The sequence below is a fragment of the Boleophthalmus pectinirostris genome, unplaced genomic scaffold (assembly GCF_026225935.1).
Source record: "Boleophthalmus pectinirostris isolate CB_2022bp ecotype Guang Dong unplaced genomic scaffold, ASM2622593v1 HiC_scaffold_18, whole genome shotgun sequence".
In the NCBI taxonomy this organism is placed as follows: domain Eukaryota; kingdom Metazoa; phylum Chordata; class Actinopteri; order Gobiiformes; family Gobiidae; genus Boleophthalmus; species Boleophthalmus pectinirostris.
Window position 1 is genome coordinate 9,725,845 of NW_026571133.1, and position 27,485 is coordinate 9,753,329.

Sequence of the window (27,485 nt, forward strand, 5' to 3'; positions counted from 1 at the left end):
GTTTTACTGTAGCATTCACTTTTCTGCTTTACTCAAACCGCAAGCAAAACACATTCATAAATATGAAATAGGGCTGTGCAAAATTTTAAACAAATTTGAAGTTCAAATTGATTTATTTGTAAGAAAATGCATTTTTATATCCCCACTTTCTTGGAAATTGTGTCAATCAGTGACATCAAATGAAATGTTAGGGCTGTATATTTAATGTAATATTTTGTTTTATCACATTTATAAAAGATTTCCCAGGATCACTGAATAGAAGCTTTTCAGTTTTTACCATTTTCTGTACTTTTGGTAACAATGGAGACAAAATGTGGGAGAAAAAAATCGAAATCAACAATTTTATTTTCAGGAAGAAGCCCAGCCCTAATTTGCAAAAAGCCATCAGATTATAGTGAATAGTAGACAGTTTTTATGTCAATGCCGTCCACCCTTAGAGCAAATATAATGCTTTATTAATTATCAATCAACGTCAATCAGGGTTTCTATACATAATGAGGATCCAACAAAACAAAACAAAACAAAAGCAGTGAGGCGTAACATTAAAAGAGTCAACATGGAAACACTTTGTTCAGTTACAGACATGTACAAACAAAAATGATTCAACTGCTCAGTAACGGATGCACCCTTCCCATCCTCCCTCCCTCCGTCTCACACGCACCGCTGTCCATGAATTTCTCTTCTCACATTTTCAGTGTAGGAGTTTTCAGTTCCTTCCACGTTTTCAAAATTAGCCAGTCACCACCAGTCTAGCACCTATTTCTCTGAGCACTGGTTTGTTTAGATATGCAGTGTTGGGAAGTGACTAAATAAATGTACAGAAAATAAATACACAATCAGAAGCAGGTCCATCAACTGTAATTTGGGAGCCTGAACCCTTACATACGTATATAAATTAATAGGAAAAGGATCCAAATCTGGGCCCCTAAAACACTGGATTTAGTGTCAACAGACCCTTTTGTCCCCTCCCTGCTTATTCCCCTGTTCAGAAGTACAGAAGTATACAGTTACACTTTTATTTGGTGGTGTTCACACTACAGCTTCTTTCCTAAAATGCCATTGTTGTCATTTAAGATTCGTTTAATATGATAATACAGTATCAATATCGTGAGCTACGGTATTGATATATCACCAAGAGCAATTTTTGGTGTATTTTACTTAATCATCTTGTTACAGTGCTCAAGTTTTGTTGGTTGTTTAATGAAAGGAAACTCATTGATGCAACACATTTGACATATTCACTGTTTTGATGTAACAAAGACTTTCAGTATCACAGCCATGATTTAGTCTTTATTTTTTATTGAACCGTATCGAATCAATTTGAAATACATTATATTGAACCGAAAGCTCACTGTATCAAGGTATGTATTATATCATCAGCTTCTGAATGATACCCAGCCCTATACAACATTAGTGAGAAAAATAGAGAAAACTGCTCTTGTGGTGACGATATTTGTGATTTTTTTTCCCGTATACTTCGACTTAGACAATCTTTATTGGAAATTATTTGGATACAGTAACTCACATATCACAATATAATATAATAACCAAGAGAAAGACATAAATGGTAATAATAAATTCAAAATAAGTAGGAAAAATAGCAAGAGACTGATGTCAAATAAGGCATAAATATATAAATATAGGCATAATTACATAAATATCTCAAATTAATGATAGGAAATGCATAACGAATGATGAAACAAACCTAATGCTGCTTTTAAGCCTATGTTGTAACTGGATGTAAAAGTATTTCAAGCACCACTATTCAGAATACAGTACTCTGATTGGACCATGTAATGGAATATGTTACATGATGCTTTCTAATGCAGGTATTCAGTATTCTGTAACTAAATACATTTTCAAAGTATTCTTCCCATCACTGTAGGTAGTGTTCTTGGCCCCTTAGCAGAATGGCCTGACCACTGACCATTTTTGTTTGTTTGACAATTATAAAATACATAAACAACGTATGTAACATTATGCTTTACCTTGCCTTTATAGTATTAACTCAAATATTAACAACTTGATACTGCTTTGTCTGATGCTTTGTTAGACTTTAATCTGGCCTTTATTTTAACACAATCTGACCTGAAATAACTGATTCAGCTGGAATTACAACAGTTAATATTACAGTCAAAAGCTAGATTGTATTAACATGAACAGTTTTTTAGTTAGTCTCTGTCATGTTTTTTGAGATGAAACTCCTAAACAGGACACTTGTATTTATCACTGGCTCCAGAAAATGTGTTTTTTAAAATCCATTCTGTATTTTTATTTACTTTTCAGACAGTCTTAAACGTTTTTGGCTGTGTTTGCTAATGTGTGCATTGTGTCACCATAATAACTTCTGAACATTCCTCCCTACACATACATTCAGAACACCCCCGGCATGATATCATTGCAAAATATCAATAGAGCTGCACTGTCTCTGTCTCTGCTGTAGAAACCCTGACCCCGGCCTCCAGCCCGTCCTCTGGCACGAGTGGGACCGCCCCGAGTCCAGAGGAGTCCACTGGGCCCCTGTCTCTGGAGTGTAGAGTGTGTGCAGATAAGGCTTCAGGCTTCCACTATGGAGTCCATGCCTGTGAGGGCTGCAAGGTGAGTCCAGCCTCTGTCTGTTTGTGTGCGAGGACTCGATGTGCATGTTCCTCTGACCCTATTTACAGACCAAACATAAGCAATGACCTGAGCACTGAGGACAGACAGTGCGTTTTAGTCTACTGTCTGATAATAGATAGATACATAGATATACAGACAGACACATAGGTAGCGAGAGCATGCAATACTTTCATAAACCATGCCAAAACTTACAGATACATGTATAGATACTGTCAAAAGTAATGTATTACTTGGGTTCAGTTCAGTTCAGACACACTTTGTTGTCAGAAGTATCGAAAATCAGATGCCACTAAAACCAGTATTGAAACTAGATACTCATTGTTACACATGATATAAAAATTGTTTGAAATGTTAGTACTTTGACCACATGAGAGAGAGTAGTTTCACAGTAGTGTCCACAGGGAACCAGGTGAACACAACAGGATAAGCCTCACTCTTACTCCACTCTGATGTTTCAATTTTTGACGAAATGGTCCATTCTCTCAGTATTTCCTCTGGAAGGTCTTCTGCCACATTTGCTACCACATATGGTGTAAAAATCCTTTAGCATCTCAACTGTCCATAGCTGGCTCCTTATCTAGTCTCTTGCACATGAGACACTAGGCACAGCTGTTGTCTTATAGCCAAAAAGACAAATGATCTTTTAAAACACAGACACTAAGGTCGTTCTCACACATGTTACCATACTCTCTGGACTGACCCCAGTGCACACTACATTTATTTCTGTTTACTTAACTTTTGGTTCAGTCTTGTTCACATCTGCATCATTCACCCCAAACATGCACCACGAGCCACGTCAAAGTCCATCAGTTGATCTCCAGCAGCACTTTTTTTTTAACCCGGACAGACAGACCCCAGTGTATATGCGGCTGTTCTGTTCACACTGGTCTAAAGTCTTTTACGTCAGCCTAAGTAGTGACACTGTGAAAGTGACCTAAGATTGTCCTTTCTCTGGCTGCTTTCACTCTTGACCTAGTTTGTCCCTGGCGTCATTAGTCAATATTGTCAATAGTTTGGTGATTATATTATCCACCTCCAACTTTTATATCCTGTTTTGGTTTGTAAAAAGAACAATAGCTCTTGGGTTGTTACAAAGGAGGAAGCACACTCCTTTGACGTGCAGTTTAAAGGACACAGACCTGAGCGGAGTCGACCTCGAGCCAGTGGAAAGTTTGTGAAACATGCAGAGGGTCATGTGAGGTTCAGTCGTCACCTCTCCTCCCTTTGGCTGTGCTCCCAAATAGAAACTCAAATACATCAGACAAGACTGAGGTAATATTGGCGCTTATAATGTGAAGCGAGGGCAGAGTTGTAGGTAGGAAAGATGTGAAATTTATCCAGTTTTAATCAAAATGGAGATTCAGTCGTATCAAATTGTCAGTGTAGCTGGTGCACAAAAAGAAACTCAAATACATCAGAACAGACTGTGGTAGGAAACAGCTCAACCTTACATTCTTACATTCTGACTGTCAGCAGGGTTGCCAATCCACAGATCTGATTGTCCTGTTTCAGTTATCTTGCAGTCAGCTCTTATCCAGATATATTAGTTGCAGTAGAAGCATGTAAGCCTTGTGCCTATCAGGGCTATTCAAAGTGGTGTCAGATGGGAGTTGACATGGTGACGTTGTATCATGGAAAGGCTCTGGAGCTGTGGGGGTGTATGACCGGTTCAAGGGGACAAGCTGGAATTTGGGAGGAATGTGGTGACGCTGTGGGGGCTTAACTTTGGCAGAGCTGAACAAGGTTATAACCAGACTTGCTTTAGATCAGTCTGGTACTGTGCGGTAGATGTACATGTAACTCAAGCCCCTATAACATAAAGTGCAATGTGATTATATGTTATTACAGGCATCAACTCTTCTGTGCTATGATTTACTGCACCTAAAGCCACAGTGTGTAACTATTTAGCTCCCCCTAAAATAGACTAAGATAAAAGCTCTGAGTTAACATGTGTCCTTACTCTGAGGGTAGTTAGACTCCCTTTAGACTGGTCTGTTACTGTGCAGTAGACGGTACATGTAACTTACACCAAATAACACAAAGTACAATGTGATTACACGTTACTACAGGCATCAAGTGAGCTCTACAGGGCAGGAACTTACTGTACTTAAAGGGCCTGTACCCATTATTTTCTCTTATATTTGTGTAAAAACTCTCTTGCTCCTGCACAGATATACTGTAAGACGTTCTTGAGGTCAAAATATGTCTGCTGAGTGCTGTCTGCATCTAATTATGAAGGTTTATTGTCTAATAAACACAAAGTCTGTGTTAGCATGCTAGTTGTTAACTTTACCGTCACTCTGCACTGGTCTTTGAAACTTGTGAAAAGTGTTTATAATATATATGTATCCCAGAATAGTTGAGAAGTTGTCAAACCCTCCTATGGATAGGTTCACATCACAATAGCAACAAGCAGGTTTTTTCATTTGTACCATAATGAAAACGGGATGCTGCCTAATCCTACGTGTATCATCGATTAAGAAAATAAAATTGTAGAACGAAGTTAGAGATGTTGTTGCTTTGTCTGAGATGTCCCACTATGGCATTAAACGTATCCATCTTGCATTTACTCAATAACATGGGTTTTTATTGACTTAAAAAACTTTAAAATGTGACTGGGTTTGCTACTGCACAGACCTGACATGTAACTTAGTCTTATGGCTTCAGCTGCTGTTGCTATGGAGATAAATAAGTGTAATGCCATACAGTGGTAGCCTGATTCCACGACCTCGCAGCATTAGGATTTGTTCGCTTGACGGAAGGCGGGTACTTTTTAAAAATTTAACCAATTGCTGCTATTTGGTCATGATCTGTGTAATGCTCCGCTAACTGGGCTCTCTGGTATATTAAGCTTTTCCCAAATCCTGTAGAAAGTAGAACGTTTTTCCCCTTGATAAAATTCACCAAACATTCTCTTTGTTCCGGCTTTAAATCCTCACTCTTGGGAATCGTTGCGAACACAGAATGTATGGCTGTTTGCTGATTGGCTGGTGCCCGGACTCACACTTCCGAGGTTTCTGCGAATCGTCTAGTGTATTCTGATTCCTGACATAGTCGATGGAGAGAAATGAAAATGAGTGGAAGCACTAAGTGGCACCAGCCTGGTTAATACAGTGGACCTTTCCAGGTAACGTCTACATGTAGAGAAACAGGGGACGGACCCTGCACCAGAGAAGTTACACAGTGCGCCTTTAATGATGAGAGAAACCCGTTAGAATGATTAAATGCTCTTAAAAGTATATTTTGCACAGTATGTCCCCTTTCAATGCAAAGAAAAAGCAACATTTCCAGTTATGGGAGCATTGCCCAATCAATTACGGTTGATTATATCTGTGTGTTACTCAGCAGCACTGAATCAGAGTCCAAAGTCGAAACATGTGCTGACAAGAAGTTAACACATGTCATACTCATCACTGCCTGTTGTTTGTACAGACTCAGTCCTTCCCCATTTCTCTGAAAATTACAGTCAGCTCCTTGCACCTCCATGAGCCCAAAACCACATACTAACCATATATTGTGTAACGACTCGCTTATGGAGCTGGCAGTATAGTCAGCGGATGTTGTAACAGGGGCCTTAATCTGCTACTGTTGTCACGATACTAACAGTTCAATTTCTATATAGGGATAGACTTGATTCTCAATACTGATTCTGATACCACGATGATAATAAAAACACTCTTTCTTTAGACAATAGAATGTGGTTTCAGCATTAAATTGTAGCACTTTCTTTTATATTGCTATGTGGTACCATTATATCTGTGTAATTAGTGTTGTAGTGGGGATTTTTAAAGTGGGGCTACGTGAGTTGTGATTGAACCAGGAGGACTAAACGAGGCCTAAACGGGGATTAAACAAGGACTAAACGGGGACTAAACCAATACTAAACCAGGACTAAACGGGGACTAAACCAATACTAAACCAGGACTAAACCAGGATTAATCTTGGACTTGAGAGAGACAAAGAACCCGGAGCCCGTGGAGGAGGGTGTCCACAAAGTGCGATTGGGCGACGGCTGTGGTTAACCCCGTGGGGCGTGGAGCTCTGCACCGGTCCTTTCATCTGTGGTCACCCGACAAACTACGCAGGCGCACCTCCGACCCCCTCTCGACACTCAGCCCTGGTTTAGTTCTAGTTTAGTCCTGGGTTAGACCTGTTTTAGTCCTGGTTCAGTCCTGGTTCAGTCCTGGTCCCACATATCGCATGTCACTATGGGACAGTATTGGAGATTTCATAAGCCATGCAGATTGTGTTCACCAAGTTCTGAGCTATTTTATATTTGTTATTTTTTTTATATCTCATACTGGGAGAACTGGGTGGACGGTGTACCCACGCGTACCACGCCCACTACACCCCTGTGTGTACTCCCTCAGTGGTTCAGGGTGGTTCCGTAGTGGTCCATGGGCGTATACTAGTCTATGTGCTATTGTACTTGTTCTGATACAGCTAGAAATCATTCTAAAGCTATTCAGGAAAAGTTCGTTTCAGTGTGTGGCGTTGTTGTTTATATTCAGGAAATTCATATTGAAAGCCATTTGCTGTTTCAATAAAACTAGATAAAAAAAATAAAATAAAATAAAACATCTCTCTCCTTCAATATGCACCTCCCCTTGTGTTCCAGATAAAGTACACTTTAATGTCCCTGTAGAGAAATTTGTCCTCTGCATTTGACTTAATCCTTAATTTGCCACTTTAATGCAACTTGGGGCAGTGGGCAGCACAAAGCAACTCCTAGGGACCATCTCCAGATCATGAGTAAGGCTTGGTCAAGACTGTCTTAGCTGGAGCATTATAAAGAGCATGTTTAAGTTGAATGGGGGACAAAAGAGCATCCAGACACACAAACTTGTCTGGGAATTTTACCTGGAACCTTATTGCTTTGGGGCAAAAGTGTCAGAGTCTTAGTCACGCCGGTTTAGCAAAGATAGAAGCTCAAGGGTAACTGCCTTCTCCGGTTCCAGAAGTAAAATTTCCGTTGATTTTTCTCAACGACTTTTCGAAAACGTCTAATATTAAGAGACTAACAAGCTACATACTTACTAATATCCATAATAAGTTTGTTTTAAGTTCAAGAAGTAAATTTAAAACACAAAATTCGGCAAAGCACTTTAATAACTTTGCAGCTAACAAAGTTTCAAAAAACATTATAGGTCCTGTGCTCATTAGTCACATCGTAGTCGATTAGCTCTGAGCAATCTTCAAACTTTTTGATTATTATTCTTATTTTTCACAGAAAGTTTATGAGAAAATGAAGGAGAAATTTACTTCTGGAACTTCTGGAGGGTGGGTGGCCACTGTTGAGCTCCACGATTTCAAGAATTGAAAAACATACAGTAAGAGTATGGGGGTGTAATAAATCCTTTTTGTGACAGTTGCAAGTTTCAACCCAACACACATGGTCATATTTTTATGTAAGGGACATTATATTCCCTCTTCATGTATTCACAACAAACGCAGACTCGATACACGTTTTTGTAGTACATTGTCAGCGGATAATGAGTGGATAGGCTGTCCCAGGACTAAATCTTTTTTGGCTGAAACTTAGGAATGCTGATTACTGCGTAGGACAGATGCATTCACACATGTGCAGGCAGACGGTCAATAAAAATACTTTCCATTGCACTCAAACGTAACCCAACCTGACCTGTATTTAAAGAGGCACAATGTAAGGAACTACAGACATGGTACATATAAATTAATATCAAAGAGGCCCATACATTACGCTGTTTTCTGATCCATGTTACACACAAACCCTGCATATTTAGTGTAAGTTCTTCCCTTAAACAGAAAACACTTGGTTCCACCTTGTGATGTCATGTGGTAATACAGGAAGTGCTCCACTGTGTTTTTAAACTCCACACAGCTTCACTAGAATCACTATCTACTGAATCTACTAAACTAAAGGTAAAAGGTAGCTGTTAATTTGTAAACCTTCTCTTCATGACGTCACAAGTTGGAACATTTTGAGCTTTGAAGATGTAGACAGTTACTCAGCATGTGTGAATGAAACAAAACACATCCAAGTTTTGATGAATATTCCAACATGGTTAAAAGCTGAGAGGAGTCGTTTTGTATAATATAGGACGGTAAATAGACAGAATTTTGGACATAGGGCCTCATTTCTTAGTTATCCAGAGTGTTGGAGACGTGTGGAGACACTTTTTTAAAATATTCCATCCAGTCCTTGTATTTGCAGAGGTCACTGGTGCTAAGCTAGTGCATGTCAGTGGCCATAGTTATCCTGCCACTAAAAACAGTCTTACCCACTCCACAAAACACCTGAAGCAAATCTATTATTACACACCAGACTGTCAATGTAAATGTCTGTGTTGATAGAATAATGTTTGAAATAAAACTAACCTTGCATCGCATGAATCATCGCATGTTAAGGGACTATTTTCTCAGCAGTACTGGAATTTTACTTGAAATAGGTAAGATAGGTGCTAGGTGATATCAGTCCACTGCTGTCAAGCTTTCTATCAGGAAATTCAACTCGCTGCTGCTGCTGCTCAGACATAAATCCTTCAAATGCAAGATTGGGTTTACTTCTAAAATTATTCTATTGACACAGACCTTTACATCGACGGTCTGGTGTAATAATAGATTTGCTCTGGGTTTTTTGTGGAGTGGGTAAGTCTGTTTTTAGTGGCAAGATAACTATGGTCATTGACATGCAATAACCTAGCACCAGTGACCTCTGCAAATACAAGGACTGGATGGAATATTTTAAAAAGTGTCTCAAAAAGTGGCTAACTAGGAAATGAGGTCCTATGTGCAAAATTCTGGACTGTCTCTTTAAGCATTTTTAGATCAATATTGTGGTTCACTATGAGGACCATCTCTAGATATGTTATAGTTTATAATTAAATCCCCCATAAAAAGCAGAATCTTCTTTAACAATTAATGCATTTACTTGATTGACGGTTGTACTTATTGTTTTTGTTTACATTTCCTCAGGGTTTCTTCAGGAGGACCATCAGGCTGAAGCTGGAGTATGACAAGTGTGAGCTCAACTGTAAAATCCAGAAGAAGAACCGAAACAAGTGCCAGTTCTGCAGATTCAACAAGTGCCTATCTGTCGGCATGTCCCACAACGGTAACAACCAAAACCATATTACGCTATTTTCTGATCTATGTTATAATGTTGTTTCCACATCAAAACAGACCTGGAGTTGTGTTTTGTTTCATTCACACATTTAACACAAAACCCCTGGATATTCTACTTTCTTCTCTCCATGGAGATGTTATTGCTTTGCTTGGAATGTTCCACCGTAGGGTATTAAGATTATCTCCCTTGCATTTGTTCAATCACTGGTGTTTTATAGCTCAAAAATACCTTGGAAACATGAATTCTTACCACATGCACACTTGCTTCTCCATAGATCTGACCATTAACCTATTTCCATTGTGATCACCAAGTTTACTTCCATACTGGGGGCCTGTTTACACAAGAATGCTTGCGGGTAAAAATGACAAAATATGATAAGATCAGAAGTGCCTTTTGTTTAGACCAGGGGTGTCAAGCTCAAATTCACGGAGGCCCAAAATTAAAAACTGGGACTAAGTCGTGGGCCAAACTTAATATTTATTGAAAAATTTCAACAGCATTTGCATGTTTTCTCTTCTTTCGAGATAATAATGTTAAACTCTTTCTTATTAAAATAAATGTTTAATAATAGTTTTGCTTAAAAATAGAATCCAGAACAAGCATAATATCAAATAATAACACCATTTTAAATAAATAATGTCTCTATAGTCTATCTGTAGCCGGCGGATCAGCTCTAATACATATTTGATACGATCTCACGGGCCAAAAATAATTATATCGCTGGCCAAATTTGAGTTTGCTGTGTCTGGTTTAGACGGTTTAGATGGTGATGGTGTTTTTGGGGCTTAAAAACGCAAAAATCTGAAACCACCCTCCAGAGTGGTAAAGGCTTAGTGCTTTTGTCTACACTTCCCAAGACGCAAAACTCTGGTCAGATGTGCTCATATCATGTACGCGTTTATGTCACATACATCACCACCTCACCGCCTGGCGTGCATACCCAATCCAATTCCACACACTTTTGCGTCACCTTATGCATGCAGATTTCCTCCCAGAAACGTTTTGTCTAAATGCAGAATAAAAAGTGAAAAAGCGACACCACTTTTGCGTCTTCTGTTCAGACCGTCATCATACAAACGTAGCCTGAGGAATAATCGCGGTAAAACGGTAATAATTCACTGGAGACAAGCAGTTGGTGGATCCTCCTCTAGAAAAGTCACACAGTGCAACATTAACTTCAACATTCCCTTACAGCTCATTTGTAGGCAGTGCATCTTTCTGTGTGCTTTGCTGCGTTTTCAGCTGAGAGCCACTGAAAACAAACCCAGTGACCTCCCAGAGCTGTGTGCAGATGAGCCAGATGTGCACTTCTTCACAGGAGCCTGCTTTAGCTCAGTGTCAGGCAGAAAGAGGCAATGTAAAATATGTGGTGGACCGAGGGGGGAGGGCCAAACATGAACTCACTCCTCAAGTATTTACTATGGAGGAAGTTTTTAAAAGCAGTTTACCAATGTTGTACTGTAGAGTGTTTGTCTATTGTACCTTAGTTTTTAAAGAAGTCTGTTTTGTGTAGATCTGACCAGCTTGTGTGTTTTCTGTTTAAGAGAAAAACTTATCCTAAATATGCAAGATTTCAGTGTTAAACATGTGTGAATGAAACAAAACACAACTCTACGCCTGTTTTTTTTTTTTTTTTTAACTTTGTTTTCATTAAGTTTAAGATATCACTGCTTGTACATCATAGTCAATTACAAAGCTGATATGTTAGAATATAATATACAAATGTACAAGTACATTTAGAGACCAAACTGTATAGAAAAAAACAACAGTAATAGCCAAAACAATTATACGTATACAATATTAAAAATAGATAAACAAATGTAATACTACAACAACAACAACAACAACTACTACTACAACAACAACAACTACTACAACAACTACTACAACAACTACTACTACAACAACTACTACTACAACAACTACTACTACAACAACTACTACAACAACAAGTACTACTACTACTACTACTACTACTACTACTACTACTACTACTAATAATAATAATAATAATAATAATAATATAAAATAATAAATAAATAAATAAAAAACATGCACAAGCTTGCTGGGATAATAGAGCAAACATGGGACTCTATCTCTTAACGAAGAGCTGTTAAGTCTCAAATAAGTGTTTTGCTCCATCTGACAAATCTCTCTCACCTTTTCAATCCAAGTATCGGATTAAGGCTCAACCATCCAGGTCTGTTTGTGATGAGGAATCAACATTAGAACATCAGATCAGAAAATAGCGTAATCTACTCTAGGTAATGAGTTCAAAACAACTCGAGATGCTGCAAGTACCTTATGTAGGATTAAGTGCTAGGATACAAGGTGAAATTATATTTGTAGTTTTAGCTGTCAAGGTTTAGCACTTATAGTTGTTGGATTTGATGTGTACGCTAGTAGATCATGACATGTTTTGCCGCTGTAATTATTTTAAAAGTGCACTGTGTAACTATTCACTTGGGCTCTGTTGCCTGGTTATTTCTATGGATATGTCATTGTGCTGCCTGAAATATTCCACAGTATGATATTAAACAGCTCTAGTTTACATTTATTCAATCCCAGATGGTTTTATAGCTCAAATATACCTAGAAAAACAGACATTCTGACTGTGGTCTGGGTAACTTGGTCTGGTTTGGTCTCAATGAATAGAAAGGTTCAATGCCATACTGTGAAAAATTCCAGACAAAGCAATAAGATCTCCATGGAGAAAAGCATCTAATGGACCCTTCACTAGAATGTTACACAATGCCCCTTTAAACTATTGTTCTCACTACTCTGTTATTTTCCTAACTCCTTTGACTTATTCCTGTATTTTTTTTCCTGTCATCTGTATTTTCCCTTTTAATTATGATCTCCTCTTCCTTCTCGTTGGTTGTAGCGATTCGTTTTGGACGGATGCCGCAAGCGGAGAAGCTGAAGCTCAGGGAGGTGTGCAAAGTCCTGCAGAGAGAGACACCTCTGCCATCAGACCACAAACTCCTGATCTCTCAGATCCACAGAGCCTACATGAAGAACTTCAACATGAACAAGGCCAAAGCTCGACTCATCCTCACCGGGAAAACCAGCCAGCCTGTGAGGACAAAGATACTTCTGTTTACTTATAAGTATAATCACATCAGATTTTTGTCATTCAGAAAGGTGCACAAATGTTAGGTTTAGGTGAAGTTTAAGGTGTCTTTATTGGTATCCTTGGGTAAATTTTGGTTTACTGTGGTTAAACGTACATTGTGTAACTTTTCTGGTTAAAGGTCAAATTCTTTTCTCCATGGAGATATTATTGCTTTGTCTGGAAAGTTTCACTGTATGGCATTAAACCTTTCTACGTTTATGAAGACCAAATCAGACCAAGTGACAGGTCAGCTCTGTGGAGAGGTAACCCCACTCGTAGTCAGAATGTCTGTTTTTCTAGGTATTTTTGAGCTACAAAACCACTTGTAATTTAATACATGTAAGGTAGAGCTGTTTAATGTCATACTGTGGAACATTCCAGGCAAAGGGATGACATGTTCATAGAAAAAAAGCAGGTAAAGTTACATAGTGCACCTTTAAGAGGCATTAAATACATCTGCATATGCACACAATCAACCGACAAAATGGATAAGAACTATTAGTTGCACCAAGTGACCTTATTCAAAACTATGATGGTTGCAGACATGAAACTGTCTCTGTTTTGTCTTGATTGAGGTTCAGTTATTGCACAAAAAAGTCAATAGAAACCATAAAATATAATAAAATAATGATAGAATAATAACTGTTGGGTCAAAACAACAATTTTGTTAGAATATGTTCTCTGTACTTGATGTATCCTTTATTGGCCCTAGCTGTGAATGACCATGAGTGATTATGAGATTTGAGCAATGTTTCTGTAATCCATTAACTAATGCTATTACTGTAGCATGCCTTCTACCATAACATGCCTTCAGTGCATTCTGGGGATTATCTCCTATTGACACATAACTGTATATAACCAGTGACACATATAGAGAAGAAAGAAAACTTATATTAAAGTAGTGACTAATATTATTAATTTTACAATATTTGACACAGGTTAGAAAAAATGTCAATACAAAGGGCAATGGAATAATCAACAAAAACAAACCAGAAATAGTTAATTGGAGTATTTATTTTTGTTTATATCATCTACCTCTGCCTGGAAATTAATATTTTAAAGGTCCTATATTACGTTATTTTCGGATCTATGGCTACGTTTATATGACAACGGTCTGAACAGATGAAGTAAAAGTGGCATCGCGTCTTCACTTTTTATTCCGTGTTTAGACAAGCATTTTCAGGAGGAAATCTGCATGTATACGGTGACGCTAAAGTGTGTGGAATTTGATTGAGTATGCATGACCAGAGTTTTGCGTCTTGGGCAGTGTAGACGGAAACACTACAGCGGAGCGTATTCAACTTTTCCACTCTGCAGGGTGGTTTCAGATTTTTTCATTTTTAAGCCCCAAAAACGCTGTCACCGTCTAAACAAAAGGCACTTCCGATAAAACCATTCTCATGTAAACAGGCCCTATGTTATAATGTTGTTTCCTCATCACAAACAGACCTGGAGCTGTGTTTTGTTTCATTCACACGTGTTTTACACAAATCCTGCATATCCACAGTGAGTTCTTCTTTCCCACCTTGTATTGTCATGTGATAAGACAGGAAGTGCTCCACAGTGTTTCTAAACATTTTCACTAGAATCATTAAGTTAATTTCATCTTTGGAACTGCCAGTCTCTACTAAACAACAGGTAAAAGTAGCAGTTAACTTGAAAACCACCACTTCATGACATCACAAAGTGGAAAAGCCTCTTTACCTGTGGAAATATGGACAGTCTAATAATAAACGATAACTCAAACATGTGTGAATGAAACAAAACAACACCAGGTATGTTTTTGATGAGGTAATAACATTCTAACATGTCTTAAAGCTCACAAGAGTGCGTTTTGTTTTAACATCTACATTTTGGTAACAGTACCCACCAGAGAAGAGAATGATTTTACAGTAATGTCTCACCTTCTTGCTTGTTGTTCTGAGTCATGTCTCACCTCTCCTCCCAGCAGCCCTTCATCATCCATGACATGGACACGTTTCAGCTGGCGGAGCGCACGCTAGCGGCCCATATGGTGAGCGACTACCCAGAGCCCACCCGAACCAGCCCCCCTCAGTCTGCGGAAGTCCCTCAGTCTGTGGAGGAGGTCCCAGGGTCTATGGGGGTCCCAGATTCTGTGGGGGTCACAGGTTCTGTGGTAGTCGTGGGGACTGAGGGGGTCCCTGAACCTGCTGAGGTCCATGTCTACGGAGAGGTGCAGCGAAGGGAGGCGGAGGCACGGCTCTTCCACTGCTGTCAGAGCACCTCAGTGGAGACGGTCACTGAGCTGACGGAGTTCGCCAAAGCTGTGCCGGGTTTCCAGAGCCTAGATCTCAATGACCAGGTGGGTTTTTGAATATGGGGTAACTTAATAATTAAGTGTGTAATGATATCAAAGTCTCACGATATGATATCGTCACGGCATGAACCTCACAGTACGATATATATTGCGATATCGCGGGAAAGCTCACGAAATGGTGGCGAGGCTTACGATTAGGGATGTAACAATATCCGAATCTCTCGGTACGATACTTTCACAATATACATCTCAGGGTATGACATTTATCCTTTTATTTCTTCAGATAGTCTTCACTGAAATGGAGCAAAGGATCATGGTCTATGTAGTTCCCTCTGTCTTTCCTCTGTCTTCTATTGCTGCACCATAACTCATTAATTTAAGCAAAGAAACTTGTGATTCGATATATTGAGATGGTCCACGATATTATTGTGAGAACTTTGACAATATGATATCATGAATCATGATATTTTGGTTATTGTTACATCCCTTTTAATAATGCTGTCAACATTCAAACAACAATAGTGTTAATTGCTTGGTCCCCGGGTGCTTGTTCAAATTTACAATGAGAACCCTCCACCAGAAAAGCTACATAGTGCATCTTTAACATAAGTGCTGGTTATTTTCAAGGTGTCAACATTTTCTCACACCTATGTTACTACAAAAACAGGCATCTTGTTTTTCCTCCATAGACTGTGTATGTAAGTGGATATAGCCTATCTGTCGTGTTTCAGATGCTTCCGGGTCCTTCTGACCCTGTCTCAAAAATTGTCATTGATCTTTCCTTAACTTCCACTGTGGTCTTAAAATGTTCGAGCTCCTCTGTTCCTCTAAGGTCTGGTGCAGTGGGTGAGTTGTTGTACTGTTGTAGGGAGTATTATCTGTCCCTCTATAGCAGGAGTGTCCATGATGAAGAGCAGTTTGTCCAGTGTCCTCTTGTCCCTCACTGTGACAAATATCTCCAGCTCACAGCCAATCGCGTGACCAGCTTTACGGATCAGTTTATCAGTCCATCAGTCCGTGCAATGTCCCTTTTACTTTATTTGAAAACTACCAATTACCACTTGCATCGTGAGCTTCATTTGACTGACGCCGAAGCTACGGGTAACGTCACTCTCCCTTAGTTCACTTATTTATGCAGTCTATGGTCTCCTTTTTACAAATTTGGCCTGGCCTGGTGGCATCAACTTTGTGTCTCCATGGAGAAAGACAGGTTTGCTGCTATACTCTGGAACATTCTTGGCAAAGTGATAACATCACCATGGAGAAGTTAGTGTTCCTCCAGTATAAGATCTGTTTCTGTGTGTGATTGTAGGTGACCCTGTTGAAGTATGGTGTGTATGAAGCCCTGTTCACGCTGCTGGCCTCCTGCATGAACAAAGATGGGCTGTTAGTGGCTCGCGGAGGAGGATTCATCACAAGAGAGTTTCTCAAAAGTCTGCGACGGCCGTTTGGGGACATGATGGAGCCCAAGTTTCAATTCGCAACTAAGTTCAACTCCCTGGAGCTGGACGACAGTGACCTCGCTCTGTTTGTGGCTGCCATTATCTGCTGTGGAGGTAATTACAGTGGTTATATCATGTACTATAATCAGTATAAAATGATGTAACGAAAAGATGGCCAAGACATTTTAACATTTCATATAAGCAGATTGGCACAGCAAACAGACTGGATTTTATGGAAGTTTCAATGCAGCAATCAAGCAAAAAAGATTGATACATCAGGATATTTTTTTTAGTTTTCATTAAAAACTAGTTAAAATGACTTTCCATATTAATTTCCTTGACATAAAAAACATAAAAATTATTGCCATTGCACAAAATGTCAAATCTGTATTCTGGTCTACAGTTTAACCCCCAGCTACAGATTGGCTATAGAGACATTATTTATTTAAAATTTTGTTATTATTTTGTATTATGCTTGTTCCGGATTCAGTGTTTAAGCAAAACTATTATTAAACATTTATTTTAATAAGAAAAGGTTTAACATTACATATCTCGAAAGAAGAGAAAACATGTAGATGTTGCTGAAATTTTTCAATAAATATTTAGTTGGGTCCACGACTTAGTCCCAGTTTTTAATTTTGGCCCTCTGTGAATTTGAGTTTGATACCCCTGTGCTAATGTGCGCATTGTGTCACCATGGTAAATCCATAACATTCCACCTTTAGAGATACATGTAGAACACCCCCAGTGTGACGCGACTGCAAAGTATCTGGATCAGATTGTTGTCATGTCTCTTAGTTAAAAATGTGCATGGCATGAAAAAATAATGTGACTGACCTAGACAATTGTAACATACCAATTAAATCAGCATTATTTAATCTGATTCTTTTGTCCAAACTCTTCTCTCAGACCGTCCTGGCCTGATGGACACATCTCTAGTGGAGCAGCTTCAGGAAAGTATTGTCCAGGCTCTCCAGCTCCACCTGCTGGCCAATCATCCCGATGATGCCTTCCTCTTCCCCCGGCTGCTACAGAAACTGGCTGACCTCCGCGAGCTGGTCACCGAGCATGCTCAGTTAATCCAGGAAATCAAGAGGACAGAGGACACGTCACTACACCCACTGCTGCAAGAAATATACCGGGACATGTACTGAAATGTGGATAGCATCAACGTGGACTTTTGTTATATTTGGGTATTTCTAAGAGATGAAGAGTTTTAATTAGGCTGCCAGTAAATTAGACCAAATAGTTTGTTTTAGTGCCTTATAAAAATATTGTTACTCTATGACTAATTTTAACTGTAAATGCATTTCATTAGATCAGAAGCAAATTGGTCCTCCTTTTCCAAATGCCATTAGCTTATATCAATTTATATAATATGTACAGTTTCATATTGAATGTAAATAAAAGTATTGTAAAATAGATAAATAGTACAAAAATAATGGACTTAGATAAATAACCAGAGAACTAGCTCAACACTTTTACTTATAGATCAATGATTGACTCAAAATTGGGTCTCACACACACATACACACACACACTCACGAGAGGTTGAAGTTTTTGATGCATGTTGTTTTAAACATGAAATAGTGAAAATTGTTGGTGTGTATAAAATGTTTCAATATTCTGATTTGTATTTTATGTAAATACTAATGTAGGAAAAATACTGTGAACAAACTGTGATATGCAGAGAAATTTATATCATGATCTTAGCAGGTTACATCGAAGCAATAAGTATGTTTTAGTTTTTCTTTGAATAACATGCAATGCAACAAAACAACACAATGGAAATTAAAGTTAACATAACTGTGTCTGCTTTTCTTCAGTTGTGATTTATTTTTGTTATAATTAGTATCTCCAATTAATTTACCAATGAATTAAAGACCATATTTGTGCATATATGAGTCCATACATTTCACCATACCGTTAAGTAGAAATGATAAAAAATAAATAAATGAATAAAAAAACAAAACAATGTATTATACAATTGTATATTGTATAATTTAAAATATATTTTAAATGCATGAACACATTGTAATTGATCTAGTTTAATTAAAATACAACATACAAATGAATAGCAAATGTTTTAAAAATATAATGTAGAATCATTGATTATATAATTTAAAATAAATTGTACATGCATTAACACATTGTAATGAAATAAATTCAATTAAAATACAGCATACAAATACATTGAAAAAAGTATGTATTTGTTTGCAAATGCTTAAAAATACATTGGTGAATCGTAATTAAAAAAAAATTTATAATATAAATAGACTTAGACTTTCACAATTGCTATTGATCCACAAGGGAAATTACTTGAACACAGTAGCTCACACATCACAGTATATTATAATAACAAATAGTAAAATATATAAATGGTAATAATAAATTCTAAATAAGTAGTAAAAAGATAGCACGAGACTGGTGACAAATGCATAATTATATAAATGTATATGTACAAGTCAAAATAAAATAAAAAAAATAGTAATAAAATAAGATGGAAATAAGGGTATTGTACATGCACTGAAAGATTGTAATTAAGCTAATTAATTTTAATATGTATAATTTTGTAATAATTCAGTCCTTCGGTTCAGTAAAGCTGGAGCTGTTGTATTGACCCTCAGTTCTCCCCCGTGTCAATAGATGGCGCTAAAGCCTCATCAAACAATTACGCTGTTACGCCAACAACAAAACCCGGAACTTGATTTGTTTTTCTGTCAAAATGAGTGAAAGTACAAGCGATCCACCGCCTAAATTATTTGTCTGTGACTTGTGTGGTTTAAACAGCCCGTTCACGTACTACGGCCAGAAACCACCTAACACCAGAGCTATTGTGTAAGTGAAAAAAAACGCTGAAAATCCATGAATATGTATCCGAAGCTAACCATGCTAAAGCTAATACCTTGCAACTTTGCGTGCTCCGTAAGGTTCTGAGGAAATTACTTCAATTTGCACAAAAATATAAAATACGCAAAGAATGGACTGCCCAAGGTTAATTTATTGTTTTCGTGCATTTTTAGGCTACTTGAGGAATGTTTCGTGACTAAAGATCCCTTCAGGCCGGAGAAGGAGAGGTTTCTAATTTTGGGCTCAACCTGCAGCGTGTGCAACAAGTGTGTGTGCGTTGGAGCGGTAAGAAAACAGCTTGTCTGTGCTGCGTCTTCACCTTTACCCTGATTTCTGTAATTATAACTCGAGCAAGATGACTACAGTAATTTCTCCTCTCTTTAAACACAAAATGACTGTTAAGAGCTCTATAATAGTTGTTAAACATAGGCCAATTAGAAAATAAATAACAATTTCAATAATTCTTGCATTACTTCTGCTGTTTTTGTACTTTGTTGTTTAGGGCTGGGTATCATTATAAAGTTGCCAATATGATACATACCTTGATACGATATGTTTTTCGATACAGTGAGCTTTCGATTTGATACGATATATTTCAAATCATTCGATATAGTTCAGTGAAAAAAGGCTAAATCATGGCTGTGATACTAAAAGTCCACTAAGTTTGTGCAAAGTGAATAATGAAAAACATCCATTTTACTCAAAACAGTGAAAATGTCAACACAATTGTAGCATTTACACAAAATTGTTTAGTATATACCTAAAAAATACTTGTGATGATATATCGATACAGGAGCCCACAATATTGATACTGTATCATTAAATTAAACCATATTATATGTGATGATATATCGATATTTCCGTATTTTTGTACAGCCCTATTGTTGTTGCAACTTTGAAATTACACCATTGTGGGGCAAATAAAAGTCATCTTGTTTTCTTTAGAAATTAAGTGAATTTGGAAAAAAAAAAAAAGATCAGATTGCATTTCAAAGAGAATGCATGCCATTTTTATTACTTTAACCACGCTGTAAATATTGCTATGCTGTATTGGGAGGGGTCTCTCTAAGCTCACCAAAAGATATGTTTATGTAACTTTAAATGGTAGTAGTTGTTTGGAGTTTTCCTCCTTTTTTTTTTTTTTTTTTTTTACAGATGTCCAATACTTTATTATAATGTTAATGTAAATGTTAATAATACAGTACTTTTTAACTACAGTAGTCATCTTTTTCTTCTGCTCCAGTTGCCTCTATTTAACCTTGTGCCAGTGGATTGTGAAAATGTAGGTCTGCAGTTTGCCTCAGTTGACTCTGTAATCATGTGGTTTATGTTTGTCCCAAGTGAATTTGATGGATGCCACAATCAAAATCGTTTAATACAGTAAGTCTCGGGTTTTAACATCACCAAGATCTTCCTACAGCTGCAAATATTTGAATATATCTTTATTTTTCTGCAAAAGACTTGGTTTTAAAGTCATCATCAATCTTTATTATAGCCTTTAAACCCATCTTGCCTAGTATGAATGCAGTATATAAAGGAGTAATTGATTAGTAGTGGTCCGAGGGTCCAGTGGCGCAGATTGGCAGCCTTTCTTTTGTCTTTCATCAACTGAACCCGGGGCAGCTCTGGCTAGAATTGGAGCTTACCACCTCAGACTATGGAGTGAATGGTTAATGCAGTGTAAACTACTTTGGATGTCTTCCTTGGATGTTTCACAGTGTGGCATTAAAATGATCTCCCTTGCATTTAACATTTATTAAACTACAGGTGTTCTGTTGCTCAAAAACACTTTTAAAAACAGAATAGACAAATGTAATGCCATACAGTGAAGCTTTCCACTAAAGCACATCTCCATCTCCATGGAGACAAGCAGTTGGCACACACTTACGCACAAAAAACTTGTGGAACTTGGTTATAACCAGGGGAAATCCATGACCGGACTAAACCCAGCCCAAAATCAAACCACAAAGACTGCAAAGTAGAGTTTAGAGCCACTGGTCTATAGCATACTTTTGAAACCTTGATACTGAACTTTCGTGCTTTTTTCTTTCTCTCCAAGGACTGCAGTCTATTCTACACCAAGAGGTTCTGCATGCAGTGTGTGAACAAGCACTTGGACCAGTTCCCCCATCAGATCCGCGCTGAGTTGGCCAAGAAGAGGCAGAGCTCCAGTGCTGCAGTGTCATGACGCCGGGCAAAACCGAGTTCAAATCCAGGACACCATTCAGAAACTAGGACTGAATAGCCTTTGTCATCAAAAAGAGGAAAAGGAGTGTGCAAAACCCATGCCAGTACACTTTAATTTAAACCAACAAGGAAGCTGTTGTTAATGATGCAGCTAATTGTTTTTATGCTTAAATCTGTGCAAAAGCTATCAGTTTTATTGGTAGAATTTTGTGATTTTGGTGTGTGAAGAACATTAACATCAAGTTACACTCAAGTTCACTGTTTATGTCTCTGCATCATGTGTCTTCCACTGACATATTTTTAGTGACCTTTGAACTATTAGATGCAAAATATTAATCTGTAGCGAAGACCAAAAGGATATTTCTAACTTGTGTTTACAACCAGCAAAATTTAAACTTCTCCACAACCATTGCTTAGCTTCAGATCTTTATTTTTAATGATACTTCACACCATTTAACATGTCTTAAGTTGTTTTGACCATATTTCCAGCTACTTGGCTTCTATGAAGTCATTAACACCAATACTAGTGTTACTGAGAAACAATAGATGTGTGACTCTCTGTGTTTGTTTTATCTAAAGATAAATAGTTTCACTTGAACTTTAATTTCCCTCAGTGTGTGCTCTGTTTTATCTTGTCATATTTTTTCACTTGGAAGTATTCAGCCCTGGGATCACCATGTACCGTACTGTACCCATTTGTTGCAGTTTAAACACATTATGGATTAGCAGAGATCCCGGTGATAAGAGTAAAATAACAGATGACCTCGCTGTATTTATCACGAGATGTCTGGCTCTGTTTCAAGGGTTAATTGAAACGGCCTGGTCCTGAAGGCAGCAGCCCCACTGGGTTTTATTGCCAGCGCTGCGGAGGAATGCGCAGTGACACTGGCTCCAGAACATCTTGAACTCCTAAACTCGAGTAGCACTCTCCCGCGCGCTGATGTCCTGCCAATTACCACCACATCTCTCCGCGTTAAATAAGCAGTAGTGTGCTGACATATAGAGCACTCAGAGAAACGTGTCTCTACTGTTCTAGGTCTTCATAAACAGCTTGTTTCCTATCTTGTTTACACGTAATTGGAAGCAGTAAAGCGCGCCGCTCCAGCCCTGGCACCAGCAGTGACAGTCTGACAGCGATAGGCAGCGCGCCAACCATGACAAGGCTTTCTGCAGTGATGTCATCGAATAACAGCAGACACATTTGTGAGCATTTACTTCTTACATTGTTATTGTCCTTGAGTGACCTTGAAGCTAAGTTGAATAAGTCTGCACTGATTTAATCACGTGTATCAGCGCAGTTTCTGTGGCGCAAATCAGATCAGTGTGCGTAAAACCAGCCGGTGCTGCACTGTGATTGAATGAAGTGATAAAGTTACCACCCCTCGGCTCAATGTCCATAAGCAACAGACCTTTTCATTTGTTCCATATCAGCTATTACACTTGGGACACAAGAGAAGACAATGCCAAAAAACAAGACACAATAAAGGCACTAATTCTACCCCATTTATAACGCAGCAGATTGGTACTTGATGTTAATGACGAGATAATTGCTCGTCTGTTATCGTCTGCGTGTATTTTTACACATGTATTGCACCGTAATTACACATTCACGCGCGGAGTTAATCCCATCCAGCTCCAGTTGTAGTTGCCCCTGTTTGACTTTAAGAGCGCACAGTGGGCGGTCCTTACGCACAGACCAATGAATTGGCTTCTCTGTTTTAAATAGTCCTTGATGTCAACTTGCCTCCCTCACTCATAGCTCCCTCTAACGCCATGTTGGCTGTTATGCCTTGACTTGTTGTTTTCTTCTGCTTACTACGGACCTGACAGGAGTGGCTTGCTTTAAAGACCGCAGCGCTGTGTGGGGAGGTTTCTTCTCTGATTTTCATGCCTCTTTTGGATGAGACGCACGGAGGATTTATGCGTCGCTTCCATTTTGTGCATTTAAAAGGAATACGAATTTGGATTAACAGTGTTCACGGGAGCTTTCTTGTCTTATGTGCATAAAAATGTCAGATGTTCGCCTTTCTAATGCGAGTCCGACCTTGGAGAGGGTGGATGCGCGGCTGCCGGACAGTATTCGGCCATCGGTGCGCAGATGCCTTTTCGGCACACCTGACCGAGAGGAGCTGCGGGAGACTTATAATGAATTTAAGCAGGCGGAGGAGCGCCGCTTCAGGGACACCTATAACTTCGACCCCGTAGAGGATAGACCACTTTCTCCCGGAAAGTATAAGTGGGAGGTAGACGAGAACGCGCCGGAGTTTTACCGCAGACCTCCTCACAGGAGAGAGAACCGCGGCAGGAGCAGCCCGCGGGACCAAGTGGAGACAACACCGGGGCAAACGGCAGAGACCGAGCGCTCCAGGAAACGACCATCAGACCCCTCAGGTGACTGAAAACAACCTTATTTTAGTGTGTGCAACGGGATTTTATGCACTTATTTTTTGTAGCTTTATCTTAAAAATGGTTGTGTGCAAAAAAGATGAGAGATAATTTGCCAACACCTAAGTTAAATAGTTGTGAGTGTTTTGTCATGGTCCTGACAACAGTAGTAGCAGCGTTTATAGCGTTGTGTGCATGTCAGTCACAGGTGCCGTCTGACAGTGGACGTGCAGCTCTCCTCGCCCACGTCTCACTCTTTTTGTCTCCATCAGGATCCAGCTGCAGCAGCGAGCCGCACAGTAAGAGCTCGCGCTCTAACGGGGAGCACGAGGGCGACCAGCCGGACCACGGGACCAGCCGAGCGGCGCAGGTCCCAGAGCAGGCGCCCGAGGACCAGTGACAGGTGAGTCCGCTGTCAGTGACAGGTGAAGCGCCTCTGTCAGTGCATTGAGTGAAACTGGTGCGCTTTGTATACGCGCTGCAGAAGTCTTCACGCGGCACTAACACGTCACGAGCCTGTGAAACTGTAGACAGTCATGTTTTCAACAACAGTCATGTTTTCAACAGTTTATTTCCTCTTTGTTCACAGCGCAGCGCGGAGCTGGTGAAATACTGTAGCCTTCTCGTCATCTGACACGCAGCACAGAGTTAAAGCGGCCTTTGGAGGGAGCCCGGGCTGCACAAGCACTGAATATGTACACTATCAAGTTTGGCACTCTTTTGAATATTTCCTCAGAATCAGCAGACAATGTAGCAGTGTGCAAAAAGGATTTTGCTCATTTTTTCTACTACCTACGTTTCAGATGTAGCACATAAAAAGCATAATATGCTTTTCATATGTTTTTTTTTTTTTTTTTTTTTTTTTTTTTTGTCCAATGTTTTTTGTGTGAATTTGACTCAGAAGTTGCAGTGCAATTTCCAACAGAGAAATGTTGTTTGTTGAAAGTGGTCATGATGTAATCTTATTCAGGTAAATTGATGTAAGTTAAATGCAGATTTCAAAGTCAGGGTTATTGGGAAAAGTGGCTTTACTCCCAGTGTTAATGAAGGCCCAGGTGGACTCACTGAGAGTGGTGCTCCATCGGACTGGGACAGCCATCACAAAGTTTACATGCAATTCACCTGTCCTATTTCCCCATTTTGGTTTTGATTTTTTTTTTTTTTATATATATTATATATATATTTGTGGCCAAAGTCAGTGCCTTTAGTGGGAGGGCAGGGGTGGGTGGCTTAACTGCTGAGCAATATTCAATCAGATTGAACAGTATTTGCTAATAGTCCTAAGATAATAACCTTTATTACATTAGGTAGTCGACTTACCCCACATGTCCAGGATGTTCATGTTTCAGTCACTGGGCGACATTATGCAAATATGTGAATCAAAGACAAGTCTTTGTGTCGTGGAATTCATGTGGAACATGTAATTGCACTATTATTGATTTTCATTTGTGAGGGGCAGAAAACAAAGTTACACTGCCTCATGTAAAACTGAAGTGTACCTGTGTGGCTTTTATAAGAAAAACACTGAAAAAATGAAACTAACTTATTTATGTTGAAATTTGTGGGTGTGTGTAAAGCTTTCCAAAGCAACATTTTTCCACATTTGTAAATGTATATTTTCATTATTGTTTTTATGACCAATAAACTCTTGCTAAACTGAGCCCATAATTGATTTTATGGCGTGCTGTTTTTGTGTCTTGATGTAAGCTGATGAAACGTGCACAGTATTTTGATTGTTCTGCTCCACCCTGAACCAACACTACTGTTTAATCATGAGACACACTGAGCTCACAGAGGACAGAGTACAAGAGACCTGAGGCAACGCCAGCGCCTGAAGGGTTAATCTAACCACAACCCAACCCAGCATCTAAACACTTATTTATCTATTTATTTGACTGGCACATTGCACAATAAATACATTGCACAGACCAGATTTAGCTACAAACTCGTTTTCATCAGGAGTCCCTGGGCAGAGGCAAAGTCACAGCAGGAAACAGAGTGCAGGTACTTAAAATGGCCCATGCTTAATGTAACTACAGCCCATTGCAGCTACAGTTAAACATGACACTGCAGTGGTAAAGCTGCACTATGGAACTTTTCTGGTAAAGGATTCATTTGCTGGTTTGTTGAAAAAAAAAAGTGTAACAATCTTACAATAGTTAGTTTAGTTTGCCTATATTTACTGTGCTATTGAAACATAAAGGTGAACTAAATATGTCACTTTTTTTGGTTCAGGGTTTGCCATCTGTTGGTCTAAAGAAGATGACTGAAATGTTCCACTGCATGGCATTAAATGGATCTAGTGTATTCACATGTGTTTTTGTAGCCGCCAGAAAACGTACACAGCGAGCACCTTTAAAGGGTTAACATCACTACAGCCAGCCCCAGCACGAAAGGGTTAAAGTGACTACAACTGAATGTGACGCAGGAGTGACACTGGCTCCACAGCTCTCAGTCCACTTTGTTTATGATAGGTGGACATTTCTTTGGACTTTAAATAGCGTGCAATTTACTTGTTACTATGTATGTTGATTTGCACTGTGGAGCTTTGTTATTGGACTAAAATACATGAGATTATAACTTGCAACAGATGTGCAGGGTAAATTTGTGTACTAGATTAGAAATAGTGGTGCTTTTTTTTTTTTTTTTTTTTTGCAAGATACACCATGTTTCTTAAGTTTGTGAGCAAAAAGTGTCGTGTATGTGTGCATGTTTGGAAAATATTAAGCTGAAAGTAAGTGGTGCATGAGCAGTTTGAGAACCACATTTTAATCTATAACTTTGCACATCTTCGTAGTAGCAGTAGTTCGGATCCAGTATGTGATCCTTCTCTGGCCACTTTCGCCCCTGCTGAAGTCGAAAACAACAAGAGTAAGTTCTGAGGAGAAAAAAAAAAAAAGAAAAGGGGGGGAAAGTTTTGCGTTACTGACTTGTCCGGGATCCAATCAGATGGTAGGAAAGGAAAGCACACCACTCCAGAGGCGGCCAGTGAGGAGCAGGGGGCGGGAGCAGAGACAGTACAGCCTGTTCTTTTCACCAAACACACACCACCCAATTAGTTTCAATGGCTGCGTCTTTCCTGTTGATACCAGCGCTGTGTAGGAGGCAGAGCTGCTCCTACGGCAGAGAGAGAGAGAGAGCAGAGAGAGAGGGAGAAGGAGGGAGGGAAAGAGAGGCCTAATAAAGAGAGAGATAGAGAAGGATGGAGGGAAAGACAGACCTAAGAGAGAGTCAGATAGATTTAAAAACAAAGAGAGAGATGAGAGGGAAGCATAGTCCTAAAGAGAAAGTTAAAAGAAAGAGAAAAAAAGGACAAAAAGAGGAAAGAGAGACCTAAAAAAGAGAGAGAGACAGAGAGGATGGAGGGAAAGACAGACCTAAAAGAGAGTCAGATAGATCTAAAAACAAAGAGAGAGATGAGAGGGAAGCATAGTCCTAAAGAGAAAGTTAAAAGAAAGAGAAAAAGAAGACAGAGAGAGGGAAAGAGAGACATAAGAAATCTCA

At 39.0% G+C, this 27,485-nt stretch overlaps 3 protein-coding genes across 5 annotated transcripts in view; all 3 read left to right on the plus strand.

Annotated features, from left to right (window-relative positions):
* pparaa (peroxisome proliferator-activated receptor alpha a) overlaps positions 1–18,370 on the plus strand; it is a 43,688-nt gene extending 25,318 nt beyond the window's left edge. For 2 of the 3 annotated variants that reach the window (XM_020930104.2, XM_020930096.2), the window contains 6 exons: positions 2,444–2,598; positions 9,574–9,712; positions 12,609–12,802; positions 14,788–15,162; positions 16,430–16,673; positions 17,469–18,370. In XM_020930104.2, the coding sequence (XP_020785763.1) occupies positions 2,444–2,598; positions 9,574–9,712; positions 12,609–12,802; positions 14,788–15,162; positions 16,430–16,673; positions 17,469–17,713 (1,352 nt within the window). In that variant the 3' untranslated portion in view covers positions 17,714–18,370. The remainder of the gene's footprint in view (positions 1–2,443; positions 2,599–9,573; positions 9,713–12,608; positions 12,803–14,787; positions 15,163–16,429; positions 16,674–17,468) is intronic. The other variant, XM_020930112.2, reaches the window with a different exon arrangement.
* An 855-nt stretch (positions 18,371–19,225) lies between these two features.
* Positions 19,226–22,200, plus strand: cdpf1 (cysteine rich DPF motif domain containing 1). Its single transcript, XM_020930259.2, has 3 exons — positions 19,226–19,397; positions 19,583–19,694; positions 21,469–22,200. The coding sequence occupies exons 1-3, from the start codon at positions 19,285–19,287 to the stop codon at positions 21,595–21,597; spliced, it is 354 nt and encodes a 117-aa protein (XP_020785918.1). The 5' UTR covers positions 19,226–19,284; the 3' UTR covers positions 21,598–22,200.
* A 1,137-nt stretch (positions 22,201–23,337) lies between these two features.
* cdkn1ba (cyclin-dependent kinase inhibitor 1Ba) lies at positions 23,338–25,653 on the plus strand. The gene is made up of 3 exons (XM_020930123.2): positions 23,338–23,987; positions 24,254–24,384; positions 24,571–25,653. The coding sequence occupies exons 1-2, from the start codon at positions 23,594–23,596 to the stop codon at positions 24,379–24,381; spliced, it is 522 nt and encodes a 173-aa protein (XP_020785782.1). The 5' UTR covers positions 23,338–23,593; the 3' UTR covers positions 24,382–24,384; positions 24,571–25,653.
* Positions 25,654–27,485: the final 1,832 nt, after the last annotated feature.